General features: G+C 39.7%; 1 protein-coding gene across 2 annotated transcripts; it reads left to right on the top strand.

Moving 5' to 3' along the window:
• Window positions 1-2,560: 2,560 nt before the first annotated feature.
• Window positions 2,561-17,247, top strand: pole3 (polymerase (DNA directed), epsilon 3 (p17 subunit)). 2 transcript variants are annotated; one of them, XM_005463534.4, is made up of 5 exons: window positions 2,561-2,824; window positions 2,892-3,021; window positions 10,971-11,056; window positions 15,159-15,277; window positions 16,309-17,247. In XM_005463534.4, the coding sequence occupies exons 2-5, from the start codon at window positions 2,956-2,958 to the stop codon at window positions 16,488-16,490; spliced, it is 453 nt and encodes a 150-aa protein (XP_005463591.1). In that variant the 5' UTR covers window positions 2,561-2,824; window positions 2,892-2,955; the 3' UTR covers window positions 16,491-17,247. The 2 variants fall into 2 exon arrangements, with proteins under 2 accessions (XP_005463591.1, XP_019202000.1); XM_019346455.2 differs by having other exon boundaries at window positions 2,561-3,021.
• The last annotated feature ends 397 nt before the right edge of the window (window positions 17,248-17,644 follow it).

The raw sequence follows: 17,644 nt of genomic DNA, 5'->3' as shown, positions 1-17,644 counted from the left end.
CCGTGAAAAATCTGATCTTAGATTGTTGAATATAAACAATGAATGCATGTAAAGCAGAAACTGCACATCCAGCATCAAGAGTTTGGTAAAGTAGCATGAGTACTGTAAAGTTTTGGAGGATCCTGTTGAAAGTCACACACGCATCACACCACATCTGCCAAATAAACTTTCACTTTATACAGTACACTGTTGAAATTCAGTTCTGTCCCAGTTAATTTTACTGTAGTTAGTCAGTTAATGGATGTCACTGGTAAATGAGTGGTGAATTTTACTTCAAGTGTTTTTAACGAACTGTTTCTTGTTTTTGAAGAATTCATCAGCAGATGTGGAGAGATGTATTTAATTATCTTTTGTTCCACTTTTCCTTACCTGAAGCTGAGGATGGCTTCATCCTAACAAAGAGACAAACCTCAGCACTTTACGTAGGCGTCACATCCTCCGTGCAGCAATTCCAGAGAGAGATCAATGACCACTTGTTAAGATCAGCCAAAAATCTGTCCCCAAGCAAGATAACAGGGAACAGACAAAATAATAAATGCCTTAATTTTAGGTAGATGATGATGAGACCTGTGGCAGAGTTCACATCCCTGAGCTGGTCTACAGAACCAATAAATCCAACGTATAATAAGAAAGTTTACATTTGTAAAATGCTGGGTTATGCATGAGTTACCTCTGACCATGTGTCATCATATTGGGATATTACATTCTGCCCCTTCATTGCGCTCAGTTAAGTGCTTTAAACTCTGTTAAGATATAGCAGCTTTGGGTTGTACCTTTTAATTGAAGGTGATTAGGAGGAGAAATTAGAAATGTAAACACCAAACCAGATTTTGGGTGTTAGCAAGATGACCTGTGATCAAAGGGGTCAGTTTCACATATTATGTAAGAACTTTTATTCTCGCTCAGTTTTAGTGAGAATTTCCGCATCTAACAACGACTTTTTCAGCCTCAAAAAGTTGGTTAAATTCAAGTGGACACAACATTTTACAGTGGGAGAAAAATTACACAACTCATCCGAGAACACTTAAGTAACTTGGATGCGTAATAAAACATTTTTGTCATGGAAAAATTTCCAGAGGAACTTTTAGGCATATCCTTACCTGGGAATAATTCATGCATTCAGACATCTGTTGTAGTTTTTTTCAGTTAGCATTTCTCTTTTCTTATTCTCAGCCTTAGCAAAAAGTTTTTAAACTATCTGCCAATCATCAAACCAGAAGATTATTCAGCCAGGTATTATTCTTGGGAGTTAAAGAGTGAAACTGAGCTCAAACAGTGAATTCACTTTAGATTGGAATTCATACGGTTGAAAAAATATACCAGTTTAGCTGGATGAGGATGTTTTCTTTGATGTCTGCTGAACGTGTAATTAAACAAGTTTAGACTTGATATTCACCTGGTCTGCACATTAACATTCAGTATGACTAGTGATCTGTACATTTACAACATAATGCAAAATGGAAAAAAGTCATTTATGTGAATAACTTTACTCTCCCTAAATATAACTCATGAAACAAGTAATAGTACAAATGTGAGGAAGTTACAGACTTCATTCTTAATAACTGTACATGACTCTGTTAGAAATGATTTGAATTGTGTGTTAAAGGAGAAACAGATTAGGAGGTAAAGCAGAGGACACAGAGTCAAACATCACTGAGGCAGTCTCTCCTGCAAGGTTGAAGGTCTTCCTGTGTGGGAGCTTGATGCTAAGTTCAAAGTGCTGTCAAAGCTGTAACATCCTCCATGACTGTGGTATGGAACAGATGTGGGTGTTTCGTCATCTCCCTGAGTCCAAGTTGTTGTCAACAAGCAAACCTACACACCCAAAAATCACTTGAAAGTGTCCACTTGAAATGATAAAAGTCAGCCAAAATATCAGCAGGGATTTAATAACATAACTTTATAAAATGAGCTCATTATATTCATTATATACATCACAGCATTCAGGGCGTTTATAGACACACACTACAGAGCACACAGAGAAAATTAATCAACTGAATCAATTGGTCTTCATTACATACATTTTTATTAATAACTACATTTCATTATCTGTATCATTACCACACATTTGACTACATACAGGTACTGCAGGTGCAGTAAATGGATAAATGTTACACATTGCACTACGTGGGACATTCAAGGCTAAGATTCAACATACTGTGTTAAAGGCAGGGCTGGACTGGGACAAAAAAATCAACCCGGGCATTATGACTAGAGTACCCACCAGGTATTATAGGAAAAGCTATAAAGCCTTTGAATGGAAACAAATGCTGTTGTAAAAATAAGAATTAACTGTAATTCTTGATCTTAGTATGTTCCAAAATGGAGGATATTTCTATCGTTGGTATGAAATGCTTCCTTATTAGTTAACTTGTTAATCACAAGTCCTTGATGAAGACTTTCATATTTTATTTCATTTTTTATACTGTGAAAATTAAACATTACACTTACATTACACTTTTACGACTACTCTTGAATTTTTGCTCAGTTTTATGCATTTATTTGTATCAAAATATTTTTACATAATGACTTTTTTGCACCCGTTAACAGCGGACATACGTCACAAGAAGGTCAGAGGTCGAAGTTTATTGCTGACGTAGGAGCTTCGTGGTAGTTGGAAGATTCGCGGGAAATGTCTGAAAATAAGTCGACTCTGACGTGAACGCGTACAATTTCAACCGGAGTTTGTAGTTGAACCTTTCAGACTTAACAGATAAATATCAGTGTCTTCATATAACGTACGCCCTGAAACGGAGGGAGTTTTATCGTGGGGTTGCTGAACTGAGTAACTCCACGCACACAGCATTGTCAACGACGCTAATCGGTTAGCTCAGCGGTAACAGTCCTCCACAGCCTTTTAGCAACGATAACGGCTAAATCTGTTCTCCTAGAGCGGCGGAAACAGCGGTGCACATACAGCGGGCCCAGATAAATGCACATTAAACAGTGAGAACAATGGCAGAGAGGCCAGAAGACCTGAACCTTCCCAACGCGGTAATCACCCGCATCATCAAGGAGGCGGTGAGTGTGAACATCGAAAGACGATAGCAGTCACAATGTCGCGCGCGGTTTGTCTTTTTGTTTGTTTTATACACGCTGAGGATGCTTAAATACGCCAAACAAATACAGGACGCAATTCTGGGAGGTCGCCGGTGACCCAGGTTAACTGTTTTTTACGTTAACCGGTTAGATTTGCTTATGTATTCCACTCTCCGTTTTTCAGATGTTCCATCCGCTGTCTTTCTGTAACATAAATAACGTGCTGACATTTCCCTCACGACACCACCGATCAGCTCGCCGGTGTTCCAGATTATCTGGCGTGGCAAATTAACTGGTGACTGTCGAACAGATGTGTGGTAGACTTGCTTTTAAGGAGCCGCTACCGACAAACCAGCAAAAAAACACTAAATATTTCATCTGTGACATTTGTGAGGTTATCTCAAACACAGGCCGTCCGCCTTGTTGCTGTTGAACAGCAAGATATTTAAAAATGTCGCGAGTTTACCTGGTGATATTCTCATGCACGAGGAGACCGCGAAAACCGCAAACAAATAAACGTCGCCACGCCGATACTGTTCACAAGACAGCAAAAGTAAACGATCTGGAGAATCTCGTCTTCGTTATCGTTCCCCTCGTACATTTTATTACTCCGATTTCAGCGTTTTCGCTTCACAACTAAAGCGTGCAGTTTACTTTGTGTGCACTCAAATTGAGTCGAGTCAACTAGCGTCACCTGTGGCCAAGTGCCATAGTCTAGAATCTAGACTCTAGATTAACTTGTAACACACATCTGCACCACGTTTGAATTTGTTTCGTGCACAATACGTTTGTAACTTTCATTTTTTTCTGTTTGTGCGTCTTGCAAATAAACCTTTAAACTAAATGAAATGGTATTATGTAATTATTTTTGGCCAAATTATATACACAAAGTTATAGAAGTCACCACTCCCATTGTTCATAATGATTTTAATATTTTTTCCCATAAGGAGATGGCAGGTACTGTGAATTATTTATGTTTTTTCTGGACTTCCCCTGTACAGAAGGTGACTACAAATGTTCTGAATGCTAAATAAACAGGAAAAAAAAAAGATCCCTGTTGTCTTTGCTTAATGACTGGTTTTAGTCCTGACAATCCACATTGCTGGCATTGCATCTTTCCACATGTTTGGGGGTCGATTTGAATGCTCCAGGTGTAAGTGCAGCCGTGTCACAAGTTCATCTGGTAGTAGGCTATGGCACTTGGCCACAGGTGGCAGTAGTGGACTGAACTCCATTTGAGACCGCTCCAGCTGCTATGTGATACGTCAGTCATCACTTGCATCATATGCAAGTTCTGGAAATTAAATTATGAATATTCTTAGCTTAGCTTTAAAACAAAAAAAATCAAACTCACCTCAACACTCAAAAACTTATGACAAACCAACTGAGACACCTGAGTCACTCACTTTTTTAAATCCACTCACTCTCACAAGCTCTACTCAATCAGACTGGCTCTGTTTATTACTAATCACTGTGTAACTGCTGTAAATTCACAGTAACTCCCATCTCCTTACAAATGTTTGTTAAATTAACCACACTTATACAGACTGTATATAACTACCAACTCTCTCCAGCCATGTTGATGTATTACCTATATTGGATCAAAATGTTCATTTCCAGAGAAAAAACACAGGCAGACTATGCTAACAGGATGTGATGTTACAACACTAGGGAAATAGTAATGTGTAATATATTTGTTCAAGACATATTTCTTTGTTATGGAAAAAAATATTAAAATCATTATGAACAATGGGAGTGGTGACTTTCTACAACTTTGTGTATATAATTTTGCATTTCCGACTGATGTAGGCCAAAAATAATTACATAATACCATTTCATTTAGTTTAAAGGTTTATTTGCAGGACGCACAAACAGAAAAAAATGAAAGTTACAAACGTATTGTGCACGAAACAAATTCAAACGTGGTGCAGATGTGTGTTACAAGTAGACTATGGCACTTGGCCACAGGTGATGCTAGTTGACTCGACTCAATTTGAGTGCTCACAAAGTAAACTGCACGCTTTAGTTGTGAAGCGAAAACGCTGAAATCGGAGTAATAAAACGTGCAAGGGGAACGATAACGAAGACGAGATTCTCCAGATCGTTTACTTTTGCTGTCTTGTGAACAGTATCAGCGTGGTGATGTTTATTTGTTTGCGGTTTTCGCGGTCTCTTCGTGCATGAGAATATCACCAGGTAAACTCGCGACATTTTTAAATATCTTGCTGTTCAACAGCAACAAGACGGACGGCCTGTGTTTGAGGTAACCTCACAAATGTCACAGATGAAATATTTAGTGTTTTTTTTTTTGCTGGTTTGTCGGTAGCGGCTCCTTAAAAGCAAGTCTACCACACATCTGTTCGACCGTCACCAGTTAATTTGCCACGCCAGATAATCTGGAACACCGGAAATCCTGTTCACCTGTTTAACAACACTTGCTAATTCAGGAAACACAACTACATTAACTGGTGACAGTCACAGTTTAATGTGGGCAGCGGCTGATCAATATAACGTAATGTCCCACAATATTCTGCACAAAATAAGCGAATGTGGCTTGTTTCCTCAGTGCAGAGCTGCTGCAGTTTGTGTGCCCCTTCAGAGTGACTCATGTGGGTTCAGGGCTCGCAAAATTTCAAAATCCCTGGTAGCCCTTCGGGCAGGCACTCTTCAGTGTTTGGTAGCCCAAAATAAATTTAAGTAGCCCGGGAAAAAAAAAAAAGAGAACAATTTTTTGATGGATGTTTTGTTTCCTTTACAGTAATATACATTAAAGTATAATATTGTAAAGGAAACAAAACATCCATCAAAAAATTGTTAAAACACAAATTACAACAATTGTATAAAAATTACAATCATCAACTCAAATATTTGGAACTGTGTAGAACATGAATCAGTGTGTGTCAGATCCTGAATCTGAAACCAAGATCTAGGCCATTTGCTTTTTGAAGTTTGCAAATATGGCTACATTTTGCCAATGGTATACTCTTTGGAACATAGTACACTGTTCTAAACAGGTTTTTCAGAACTTCTTGTTGTGCTTGGTTTATTTTTAGTATGTTTTTGCAATTGGTGTTTGTTCTGGGAAAGATACTGAGCAATAATGCATTTCTTGCGGATTCTGATGGGGTCTTTCTCAAAATTACTGGTCCCAGTAACAAAGGCGCTTGTCGACTCAGATATCGAGGGAAACTCACGACACACCCGGCAGAACATTATGTTATTTAGCTCGTCATATTCCAGCCACATAAATTCTTTTGTCCATGAAACCAAAAAAGCTATGCTTTCTTTTTGCCTCATAGTCTGATTTGTCATAATTTTTCCATTTTGTGGTCGGCTTTTCTTTGGCTGTCCCTTCTTCACCCTGACCTGTCTTATTTGGCTCAGCAGAACTAAAATTCCTGCGTAAATCCTGCTGCTTTTAGTTTGCTGCGGGAAATTTCACTTGTCACGTTTGAATAGTAAGCTAACGATTGATAAGACGATGTCAGAGGAATTGGTGCGCAATTAATCTGTCACTCACCAATCAGTGCTGCCGCTCTCTATACACAGTTCGCGCGATCGCAAAGTGAAAGTGAAAGTAAAAAAAAAGAAGCACAAATTCAAACTCGATTTCACATATTGACAGTGGCTCATCGATGCCAATGACATAATTACCCAGCTACATTTGCGAAAGAATGGAACAGCATTGACATATATTTTTCCTTCCTATGATAGCCCGACGGGCAGGGCTGAGTTAGATTTTGGTAGCCCGACTGGAAAAATCGCTAGCCCCGGGAGGTCGGGCTAGCGATTTTGCGAGCCCTGGGGTTAAAAAAGCCAGATGAACACAGCACTGGGGTGAATCAGAGCTCAACACAATCCTGCAGGACATTTGTCCACTAACAAGGACCTGTTGGACCCTTTGAGTAAGAAAGTTTAAAATCGGCACCAGGAGTTGGTCTGGGAGGCCAGTCTCTCCCTCAGATAATGAGGCTGTATCTTATTACAAGCAGAGGAGTCAGCAAACAGAAGTCGTGCATGAGAACTGGGTTTTTCGAGGTTGCCTATAGATGATGTTTAATTTAAAAAGTTTCTTGTCATCCACACTTTTACTTGGCTGATAAGCAAATTGCGAAGCATCAAGTTGATCAGCAATAAAGGACACAATAATACTCTTTAAGATATTTTCAAAGGTTTTAGGAATAGGTATGATAGTAAATGTCTTCCACAATGTGGGGAATTGTCCACTATTGATACACCACTGGAAAAGTCTGGTGAAGACCGCGCTAAGCTGGTCAGCATAATGATGCAATGTGTGCCCACAAATGGCATCGGGACCAGCAGCTTTAACCCTCTTAAATTATCCATGATTGACACCATGGAGCCCTGCTCTCAAAAACTGTGAAGCTGGATTTAAGACAGAAGTGCTTTAAGTTTTTAGAACACATCAGCTTGTCACTGCAGAACTTGACATTACTGGGTTGGTTGTTTGCTGCTATTAGACTTAAATTAGCTTAGGTTAGCGATGTTGTTGTTTGGCTAGCTGCACTCAAATGGGTATATCCAGCTGTTAGCTGCAATGTTAGGATTTGTAAAGCGCATTATAAATGAGAATAGTGAGGAGAGCCCAGTCACCAGACAGACAATTATGAGTCCAACACTTCAGCTTTTCCTCACTTTTCCTCACTACGCTGCATGTAAATCAGTCTCTGACTCCAGCTTGTTGGTCCGGAGAACGACCTGTCACCCGATTCAGACAGGCTGTCCTTCACACGGTCCTCATTTATAAAGTACTTTACACACCCGAACATTACAACTAACAGCTGGATTTTTGTGTTTCAGTGCAGCTGGGCTAACAACATAGAGCCACTTACTGCTTAAGAGACAGTCGCTTGTTGGTAGTCTCTGCTTAACGGTCCAGATTAAAAGGAATACGAAACCCTGTCAGTTCCAGGACCCTGCCAGTACACAAGTGTTCCTCATTTCATGTTTAAATGAGTCAAGCTTATTGTTTGTTAAGCTTATAGCAGTCTCTAAGGTTTGTGTACCTGAGTTGCCTTCGAATTCCACCCATTCTCACTCTTTTCCTACATGAAGGTTTTCCATACAGTCTGAGCTCTGGAGGAATATTCACCGCCTTGACTCTGCTGATAGACCAAAGTGACAGGAGAAGCCCTCATCTAAGAATGAGTTTACATGTTGGTCGTGGCCTGATATTTATTTATTGTTTTTTTTTTTTTAAATCCAAGATACAGTTCTGCTCAAAAGCAGGAGGAGATAAGACCACAGATAACCTCATTATCAGTAAACCGGCTGACCCAACCAATCATTTTTGGCAAATACTGGAAAGCACATCTGGGGTTATACCGGAATTATAAAGAGGGATATACAGTGGCTTGCAAAAGTATTCGGCCCCCTTGAACTTTTCCACATTTTGTCACATTACAGCCACAAACATGAATCAATGTCATTGGAATTCCAGGTGAAAGACCAATACAAAGTGGTGTACACGTGAGAAGTGGAACGAAAATCATACATGATTCCAAACATTTTTTACAAATAAATAACTGCAAAGTGGGGTGTGCGTAATTATTCAGCCCCTTTTGGTCTGAGTGCAGTCAGTTGCCCATAGACGTTGCCTGATGAGTGCTAATGACTAAATAGAGTGCACCTGTGTGTAATCTAATGTCAGTACAAATACAGCTGCTCTGTGACGGCCTCAGAGGTTGTCTAAGAGAATATTGGGAGCAACAACACCATGAAGTCCAAAGAACACACCAGACAGGTCAGGGATAAAGTTATTGAGAAATTTAAAGCAGGATTAGGCTACAAAAAGATTTCCCAAGCCTTGAACATCCCACGGAGCACTGTTCAAGCGACCATTCAGAAATGGAAGGAGTATGGCACAACTGTAAACCTACCAAGACAAGGCTGTCCACCTAAACTCACAGGCCGAACAAGGAGAGCGCTGATCAGAAATGCAGCCAAGAGGCCCATGGTGACTCTGGACGAGCTGCAGAGATCTACAGCTCAGGTGGGGGAATCTGTCCATAGGACAACTATTAGTCGTGCACTGCACAAAGTTGGCCTTTATGGAAGAGTGGCAAGAAGAAAGCCATTGTTAACAGAAAACCATAAGAAGTCCCGTTTGCAGTTTGCCACAAGCCATGTGGGGGACACAGCAAACATGTGGAAGAAGGTGCTCTGGTCAGATGAGACCAAAATGGAACTTTTTGGCCAAAATGCAAAACGCTATGTGTGGCGGAAAACTAACACTGCACATCACTCTGAACACACCATCCCCACTGTCACATATGGTGGTGGCAGCATCATGCTCTGGGGGTGCTTCTCTTCAGCAGGGACAGGGAAGCTGGTCAGAGTTGATGGGAAGATGGATGGAGCCAAATACAGGGCAATCTTGGAAGAAAACCTCTTGGAGTCTGCAAAAGACTTGAGACTGGGGCGGAGGTTCACCTTCCAGCAGGACAACCACCCTAAACATAAAGCCAGGGCAACAATGGAATGGTTTAAAACAAAACATATCCATGTGTTAGAATGGCCCAGTCAAAGTCCAGATCTAAATCCAATCCAGAATCTGTGGCAAGATCTGAAAACTGCTGTTCACAAACGCTCTCCATCTAATCTGACTGAGCTGGAGCTGTTTTGCAAAGAAGAATGGGCAAGGATTTCAGTCTGTAGATGTGTAAAGCTGGTAGAGACATACCCTAAAAGACTGGCAGCTGTAACTGCAGCAAAAGGTGGTTCTACAAAGTATTGACTCAGGGGGCTGAATAATTACGCACACCCCACTTTGCAGTTATTTATTTGTAAAAAATGTTTGGAATCATGTATGATTTTCGTTCCACTTCTCACGTGTACACCACTTTGTATTGGTCTTTCACCTGGAATTCCAATAACATTGATTCATGTTTGTGGCTGTAATGTGACAAAATGTGGAAAAGTTCAAGGGGGCCGAATACTTTTGCAAGCCACTGTAAATATATATAGATTCCATCTCCACAATGAGTCCTAATGGTCACGTTGCTGTTATTACACCTTACTGTAACAAGCATAGCATATGTAAGCATATATGTCTGTGTGTGTATTATCTCCTAAACTAATGGGCCAGTCTCAACAAATTTTTGTACACATACGCAGGTTATTGACATCTATATGCTTTCTTTTTTTAAAGCATTTATGATAAATTACAGTTGTTTTGATTTTCATATTCATCATCACCTGGGAATGTAATGCTACATTACGTTCTCTGTTTTTGTTTGTTTTTATGTTCAATGGGGATCACACTTATGTAACTTCACGGTCACCACTCGAAAAAGCAATGCAGGCAGAAATCTGTGTTGCATTATCAATGCAGAGAAGCATGGATAAGAATTCCACAGTTAGGGACAGAACTACTTATAATACTAGACTATCAATAATTATGATTGTGTAGTTGGAGAAAAGATAAATGATTATTGCAGGCTTAGCAGGTTATGCTGTGAATAAAAGGTTGTGAATTATTATGCTCTGCCTGACTCAGCTGGTTATGTTTATGGTGTTCCAAATAGGTGTTGCCAACAGGGAAGATGCAAAGTGCCCTCTGGTGGGCAAATTTTGTAACATCAACTCTCATAACCAGGTTAAATCATGTTACTCTTGTCCCTTGTTTCCTTATTGGCTGGTATTGATACTGATTGACTGATATATCAGTCAGGCTCAGGATCAGTCATGTTGGACCTCATATTGAGTTTTGGTGAACAACCAACAAATATAAGTTCAACACTTGGAATCATCTCCAGATGCAGCTTCATTTCCTTGTTATTTCATGAAAAATTAATTTAATGCAATACTGACCAACCCCTTATGGGCCTTTGTTCGCTGACTGTGTTTTCTGATAATGTGTATGTAGTGTAGCTCTGAGGTAACACTTCTGTACTGTTTATTTTCAACAGCTCCCAGATGGGGTGAATGTGTCAAAAGAAGCAAGAAGAGCCATATCCCAAGCAGCCAGTGTGTTTGTGTTATATGCCACCTCCTGGTAAGAAGTAATAAATCCCATTTACATAACGTGATAGACCACTATTTATTTATTTTAGCAACTATTAATAGGGGCGGGCGATATTTCGAATATGCTCGCTGTATCACAAGTTTTTCCACATACGATGGTTAAAATGGCTTAAACGTAACCATTGAGTATAGGTTGCCATGGAAATATTAAGATGTCTGCATTTAAGTCAGTTTTTATTTCCTCTCACACGCTGTGAATGCATCATTAACCCCTCGCCCAACACTGCCCAATGCACTGAGCATGCGTCTTTATATATATTTATATAGAGAAAAATATGTCAAACAAAGTACAGTAATTTGCAAAACATGCTGTAAAACTATTGGCGCAAAAGGTAGCAGTAGGGCTGCTCGATTATGGCAAAAATGATAATCACGATTATTTTCACTGAAATTGAGATCTCGATTATTTGACGATATTTATTTAACAATAACAATGTATTGAATAGTGGCTTTAAAGATTGTCAAAAAATAATATAAAATAGTGTGCAAATACTGATTACAGTGCAAATTTTTGCAATATAAAAAATAAATGAAAAATGTAAACATCTATGTTTAGTGAACTTCAAAATACTGCACAATATTTGATCCACGTCTGACTCCGCGAACCCATAATGTTTCCACCAGTGTTCCCTCTAATTTTTCATGTGTCTGAGCGAACACACAAACTCCCTGAGCGTCCCTTGGACCACTGTGAGCGACATCAGACGTGTGCACTGTGGTCACGCCGGCATCGAATCCATCCAAGTTACATGGTTTATTAAAATAATCAAATTACAGCATTTACATTTATGTTAGACTACTTTTAATTAACTGCTTTAGCCACTTACAATGAAAATTTAAAAAATCCTGTTCATGACCTGTGTAGTATGTTAACACTATTGGAAGTAAAAATAACTTGAACTCCAATTTTGAAAACACAACTTTCTTTCTTTTCTTTTTTTTTCATAAAGCTCTGACTTGTATTATGAGTCTGTGGTCTGGGAGAGAGTCTGTAACTCTCTGTCTGCAAAATACAGGATATAATGACCAATGTTGGGCAATTAATTATATAGTTCTTCAAAAAAGTAACTCAGTTTGGCAAACAACAAAGTTTTTTGCACCTATTTATTTTTTTTAATGCAGTCAAGGCGTTTTTTTTAAATAAACATTTCAAACTATTTACAGAACAATCAGCTGTTCTGCATCAAATCTGATGCCACACAAATTATTTGTGCCACTCCAAAAAATCATTTCTGTCCACTATGAGATAAAGGAGAACAACAGCCTGATACCTGCAGGCCTGACAACAGGAGATGTATCACTGCTGTAACACCTGTAACATTCAGCAGCCGCCTCATTGTTCTGACACACCAACAAAACTATTGACTACACTACACACTAACTACACACTAACTACACAAGATTTGTGCTAAACGTCTCAAATCTCTCACATCTCAGAACACCGCCGTCACTCCTAAAACTTCCCCCCGTTTCTTAACAACTAGATGCCACGTTGCCATATCATTTTTTGATTGGTCGACACAGTACTTTTTTCGACCAATAGGAAAGGGTGGGGGTTTTTGGTTTTGTTTTTGCTCACAGGCGGAGAGTGCTTTCGAGCGTTTTCCTTATAAAACGCCGTTTTTACCGTTTCTTCCCGCAGTAAATATAAACAACGATAGTATTCAGGAAGAAAACCAAACATTGCAGATATTTTTATAACAACTCTGGTTTTACGTGGCCTATCAACACAATTTAAAAACTGGTATAAAGTCCACACTTTTTCCGTCAATTGTTCCGTCTGTCCTGCTCAATATCTCCAATGGTTGGACACGTTGTCATTAACGTGGCTTCACTCCACATCAGCCACGCCGCTTTGCCAGCTAAAACTCCGGTGTCGGCACATAAGAGCTGTGTCCCAAAACGTCGGCTGCATCCTCCGGAGGCCGCATTTGAAGGCCGATTACGTCACAGCCCGGCGACGAAGGCTGTCCCAATTCGTCGACTCCTTCAAATGCAGCCGACAAATGCGTCCTTCATTTCCCCGAATTTGAAGGATGGGTTAGGTGTGTCCTTCGTGGCCCACCATATCCCAGAATTCATAGCGCGGTCCAGCCAAATTTCAGCTGCCAACAATGGCGGCCGCTACTAAGTTTTAAAATTAGTCTTATTAATCTTTCTGGGTCAGAAAATAAACTTTTAACATATTTTCAGGCGAGAAAGTGGCGGTGTAAATTTCAAATATCTGCTTGGTTTATCAAGACATCACATATTTGCAAAAGTGCGCCGACGTTTTCGGAGACGTCTGTTACCCACCCGCTCGATAGCAAACCGGGGGGTTCAATGGTCGCTCGAGCTGGCGAGAGCAGCGGACTCCCGGCTTCATCGTTTTCAGACCCTCGCTCTTTCGCTACTCATGTTAAACATTTTTAAGTTATCACTCGGATAACTTAAAAATGTAATTGTTTGCCTTATTTCGGTGTTTTATTTGTTCGTGAGTAAATCGGTTTGGCTGAGATCAAAGTTATTAGATTATTAGATTAAATAAAACTTTATTAATCCATCGGGTGGGTTCCTCCGGGATTTTCACACAGCTGAATTAAAGTCAAAAAGAAAACTGATTAAACAGAAGTGTGAGATGGTCGAGAATTTACGCCAGTGTCCTGTTATATTTTAGATAGCAAGGAGCAGACGGCCGAGTTTATTAAACTCCACCGAGACAGCGGTGACGCAAATCTGAAGGCTAGACCGTCCCATTTCACAGCCTCGCACTTCCGGCCTTCTCAGTCTTCGAAGGACCCGGCTCACGTAGACCGCGAAGGCCGGGTCCTCCGAAGGATGCAGCCGACGTTTTGGGACACAGCTAAGGACGCTGTCATAGCCTGTCAGCGACGTTGATTGGCTGCGTATATACGAATGTGAATCGCATTATTGGCTGGACTATAGGATAAGGTGGCATCGTTCTAATCCCATACAGGAGCAGCCAGTCACTTACTGACTAACACTGCAAAACAGAATTGTTAAAGTATTAATTTTAATTTCAATTCAGGTTAGATTTTTTTTGTGCGCAATGCAGATTTTCTGTGCGCAGAGACCGTGCCAGCAGTGCGCAATTGCGCACATGCGCAGCTTAGAGGGAACATTGGTTTCCTACCACTGAAGTCGTTTTACCTCTCTTTTCAACCAACGGCATTCTTTCTTCAGCAGCCATTATCCTCTCCTCTCCAAATAACTTCTACTTAGCTTTCCGAGCTTCCCTCGGGTCCTCTTAATTGTTGTGACACGTGTTCGAAATGCAGAGAGGTGCGCTCGATTTGCCACACGGAGCAGCGCGAGAGTAAAGCACGAGGGAGGTGCTAATAATCGGCTCAGTCATCTTTAATGATCGTTGAAAACCCAGATCGTAATTGAGATTAAAATTCGATTAATTGAGCAGCCCTAGGTAGCAGTACCACGAAATTATTCCACCAGCTGAAAAGTCATCCACTGCAAAATTAAGACTGTTTTAAACTCCGCATGTGAACGTCTTCCCACACACCAAAGAAAACTTTAAACCCGCTGTTATATGAGCTACAACAGCTATCAGCAAGAAGCTGAGACTCTGAGGTTTCTGTGGACCACACATGCTGATATTTTCTTAAAAAAATAAAAAAAATAAAACTGACTTCACTGAGGCTTACAGTACAGCTCTCCCCCTTTGCCCCCAGGGGGCGCTGGGGCTCAAGACATATCGCCATATATATCATGTTTTGGAGTAGCCAAAATTTGTGAAATTTTCCTCATATCGCCCAGCCCAAAATTATAATGACTCCGACATACATGCACATATATTTATTTATATTTTTTGTACTTATATATTCGAAATTCTCTTTAAAAAATTTTTTTTATACATAGAATAAAAGTTTAACAAGAGTGCATGTTATTTTGTTGTGCTTTTGGCACATCAATAAAATCAGTTTTTATTCTAATTTCCAGCACAGTAACAAGCTAAGAATGCTATGATGTGAATGTTAATTCACAAACACTGAATCAAACAACTGCTTCAGTTTAAATGTGTTTTATTGTTTCCCCCCTTCTTTTTTTTTTTTTCTCAGCGCAAATAATTTTGCTATGAAGGCCAAGCGAAAAACTCTGAATGCAGGAGACGTCTTGGCTGCAATGGAGGAGATGGAGTTCGAAAGGTTCCTGGAGCCCCTCAGAGAAGCTTTGGAAGGTGAAACTTTGAAAATACTCTCAGCTTTTAAAGATATTTTAAGAAGTCCACAATAAGTTCAGTGACATCAGGACTTCTATTAATTTCTTGTGAAGTTGGTAAAAACAACACTAATGTATGTATTAGTGATGTTTTTGTGAATAATTTCTTTGACGCCTAAATATGTATGAATGTATGTATGATATCATATCAAACGATATGATATATATATATATATGTACACACACTATTATTTATTGCCCCAAACTTTGTCAACAGAGGCATTTTAAACCATTCATCACATTCTTCAATAGTATATCATGCTTTTTAACAATGCAGCACCTCTCATTGTGCATTATCAACCTTACACATTACACTCCAGACAGACAACGAAGAAGGAAAACACTTAAAACACACAGATGTTAAATTGCGACTGAATAGTGTGGTGCATGCATTATAACTAATAGATGTAATCTCACCAGCGTGTCCCGGGTCTATGCTGGGGCTGCCTCCTGGTAAGACATGCCCGGCTGGAGCTTAGCTGGCTCCTTTGAATATGGAGTAGGTAGGAGTAGTAGTAGGAGCTTTACTCTGAACTGCTTCCGAGTGACTGCAATCCTCACCCTATTGCCCATCCACCTTTCGAAGAAAACTAATTTCCACTTGTATCCCTGATCTCATTCTAATAGTGTTAAAAAAACACAAGGCCTAGATGAAAAGATTTATGGTTTCTCAACAGTGATGCACTACCTGGTGGCAGATAGCTGCATAGTATTTAGAATGCAATGATTTAGCAGAGTTGGGCATCACTTAAAATTTTGGCAAACATATTAAATCATCAATAAACTACATGGATGAGTCTCCTTCATGAAAATCCAAATCTGGCAACAAGGGAAATGGCTGCACAAAAAGTAAAATCCCACGTTGACCCTTTTTTAAAAAATGTATTTATTTTTTAGTCAGTGTCAGCAATTATGTCAACAAATCATCGTAGCCCTAAGGTAAAATATATTTAACTGCAAGTAACAGCAGGTGTTTGTATTTGTCAACAGTGTATAAAAAGGGACAGAAGGGAAAGAAGGTGTCTGAGCCGAAACGGAAAGATAAAGAGAAGAAGGTCGACACAGAGAATAATAAGAGCAGAGCTGAGGAAGGAGAGGATGACGATGAGCGCATGGAAGAGGAGCCCGAGGTCGAGAATGAAGCAGAGGAGGAGGAAGAGGTGGAGAACTGATAACATTCTCCCCACAGAGAACTCCGTCACATACTCTGGGATAATTCCTGGCCAAACGGGATATGTGTGCGTGCAGCTCAGCGTCACCGTGTATCAAATGATAATGAAATGTGAGCTGAAAACGGGTGACTGAAAACATGCAACACGAAGCACAAAGAAGCCACTGTCTAGATATGTCATGTGACCTCCAATTTTGGATAAGAGAATAACAGAGAGAAAAAAAAAATGCTCTGTTTCTGCTCTCTGACGTGACAGTTTTTCTACATGAAAATGAAGGAAATATGTCCGGATTTCAGACAAAATAAAACATTTAAAAAATGTCATCTTGTTCTAACGTCTCCAAAAAAAGTATATTAAATTGCAATAAATAGAATTAAAAACTGTTATCTTTATCTGTTAAGAATTGAAAAGATGAAATGAAATCACTGTGATTTCTTTGCATAGTCTCCGAAGCCAAAGTTCTGAAAGTAGTTGGAACACATGTTATCATATAGGAACTTTAAGGCCGATGCTGGCAACATTTGGATTAAAGTCTGTGAGATTGAAGTTGTTGCTAATATTGGCTACAAAAATGCATGTTTATGGCTTATCCCACAACTACAGCTGATGTGCATTGAGACGGTGTTTGTAGTGAACTGCTGTTGGGTTTTATACCTAGATAAACTAGTTTTTGTTTTGTTGTTTTTGAACCATTTATACTTTTGTAGACTTGTATACAAGTGGCTAAGATTTTTAATAAATTTGTACAAAAAGCGAACTTGAAAGCTTTGTCTTGATATAACATCTATTTTTCAAACAGGTAGCTTGGGCAGCTTCTAAAAAAAGCAAAGGTGGGGCTGTCTCTAACCAGGTAGTGCATGTCCTATATGGTAAATAGTCTGGCTTTTTTATAGTGCTTTCTATGTGAGCACTGAAAGCACTCTATACAACTTGCCTTATTCTCCCACTCATACAAGCATTTGTCCTCTGTTTTTTCCAAGTAAATGGTTTCTAATGTTCACACAAATTCGTACTCTGATGGATGCATCGGAGAGCAACTTGACACCTTGCACAAAGATATTCAGTATGCAGACTGAGTGCAGTCAACCTTCCACCAACCCTCTGATTAGTAGATGAACTGCACTACCTCCTGAGCTACATTTATCCCTTACATC

Source organism: Oreochromis niloticus, linkage group LG1 (genome assembly GCF_001858045.2).
Source record: "Oreochromis niloticus isolate F11D_XX linkage group LG1, O_niloticus_UMD_NMBU, whole genome shotgun sequence".
Lineage (NCBI taxonomy): Eukaryota > Metazoa > Chordata > Actinopteri > Cichliformes > Cichlidae > Oreochromis > Oreochromis niloticus.
The sequence above is the reverse complement of the archived record's forward strand: the minus strand, read 5'-3'. Positions and strand labels throughout refer to the sequence as shown.

Coding starts and splice junctions, on each gene's coding strand:
- pole3 (XM_005463534.4), top strand. CDS start 2,956: ATGGCAGAGAGGCCAGAAGACCTGAACCTTCCCAACGCGGTAATCACC. Junction 3,022..10,970: donor CCCGCATCATCAAGGAGGCG/GTGAGTGTGAAC, acceptor TATTTTCAACAG/CTCCCAGATGGGGTGAATGT. Junction 15,278..16,308: donor CCTCAGAGAAGCTTTGGAAG/GTGAAACTTTGA, acceptor ATTTGTCAACAG/TGTATAAAAAGGGACAGAAG.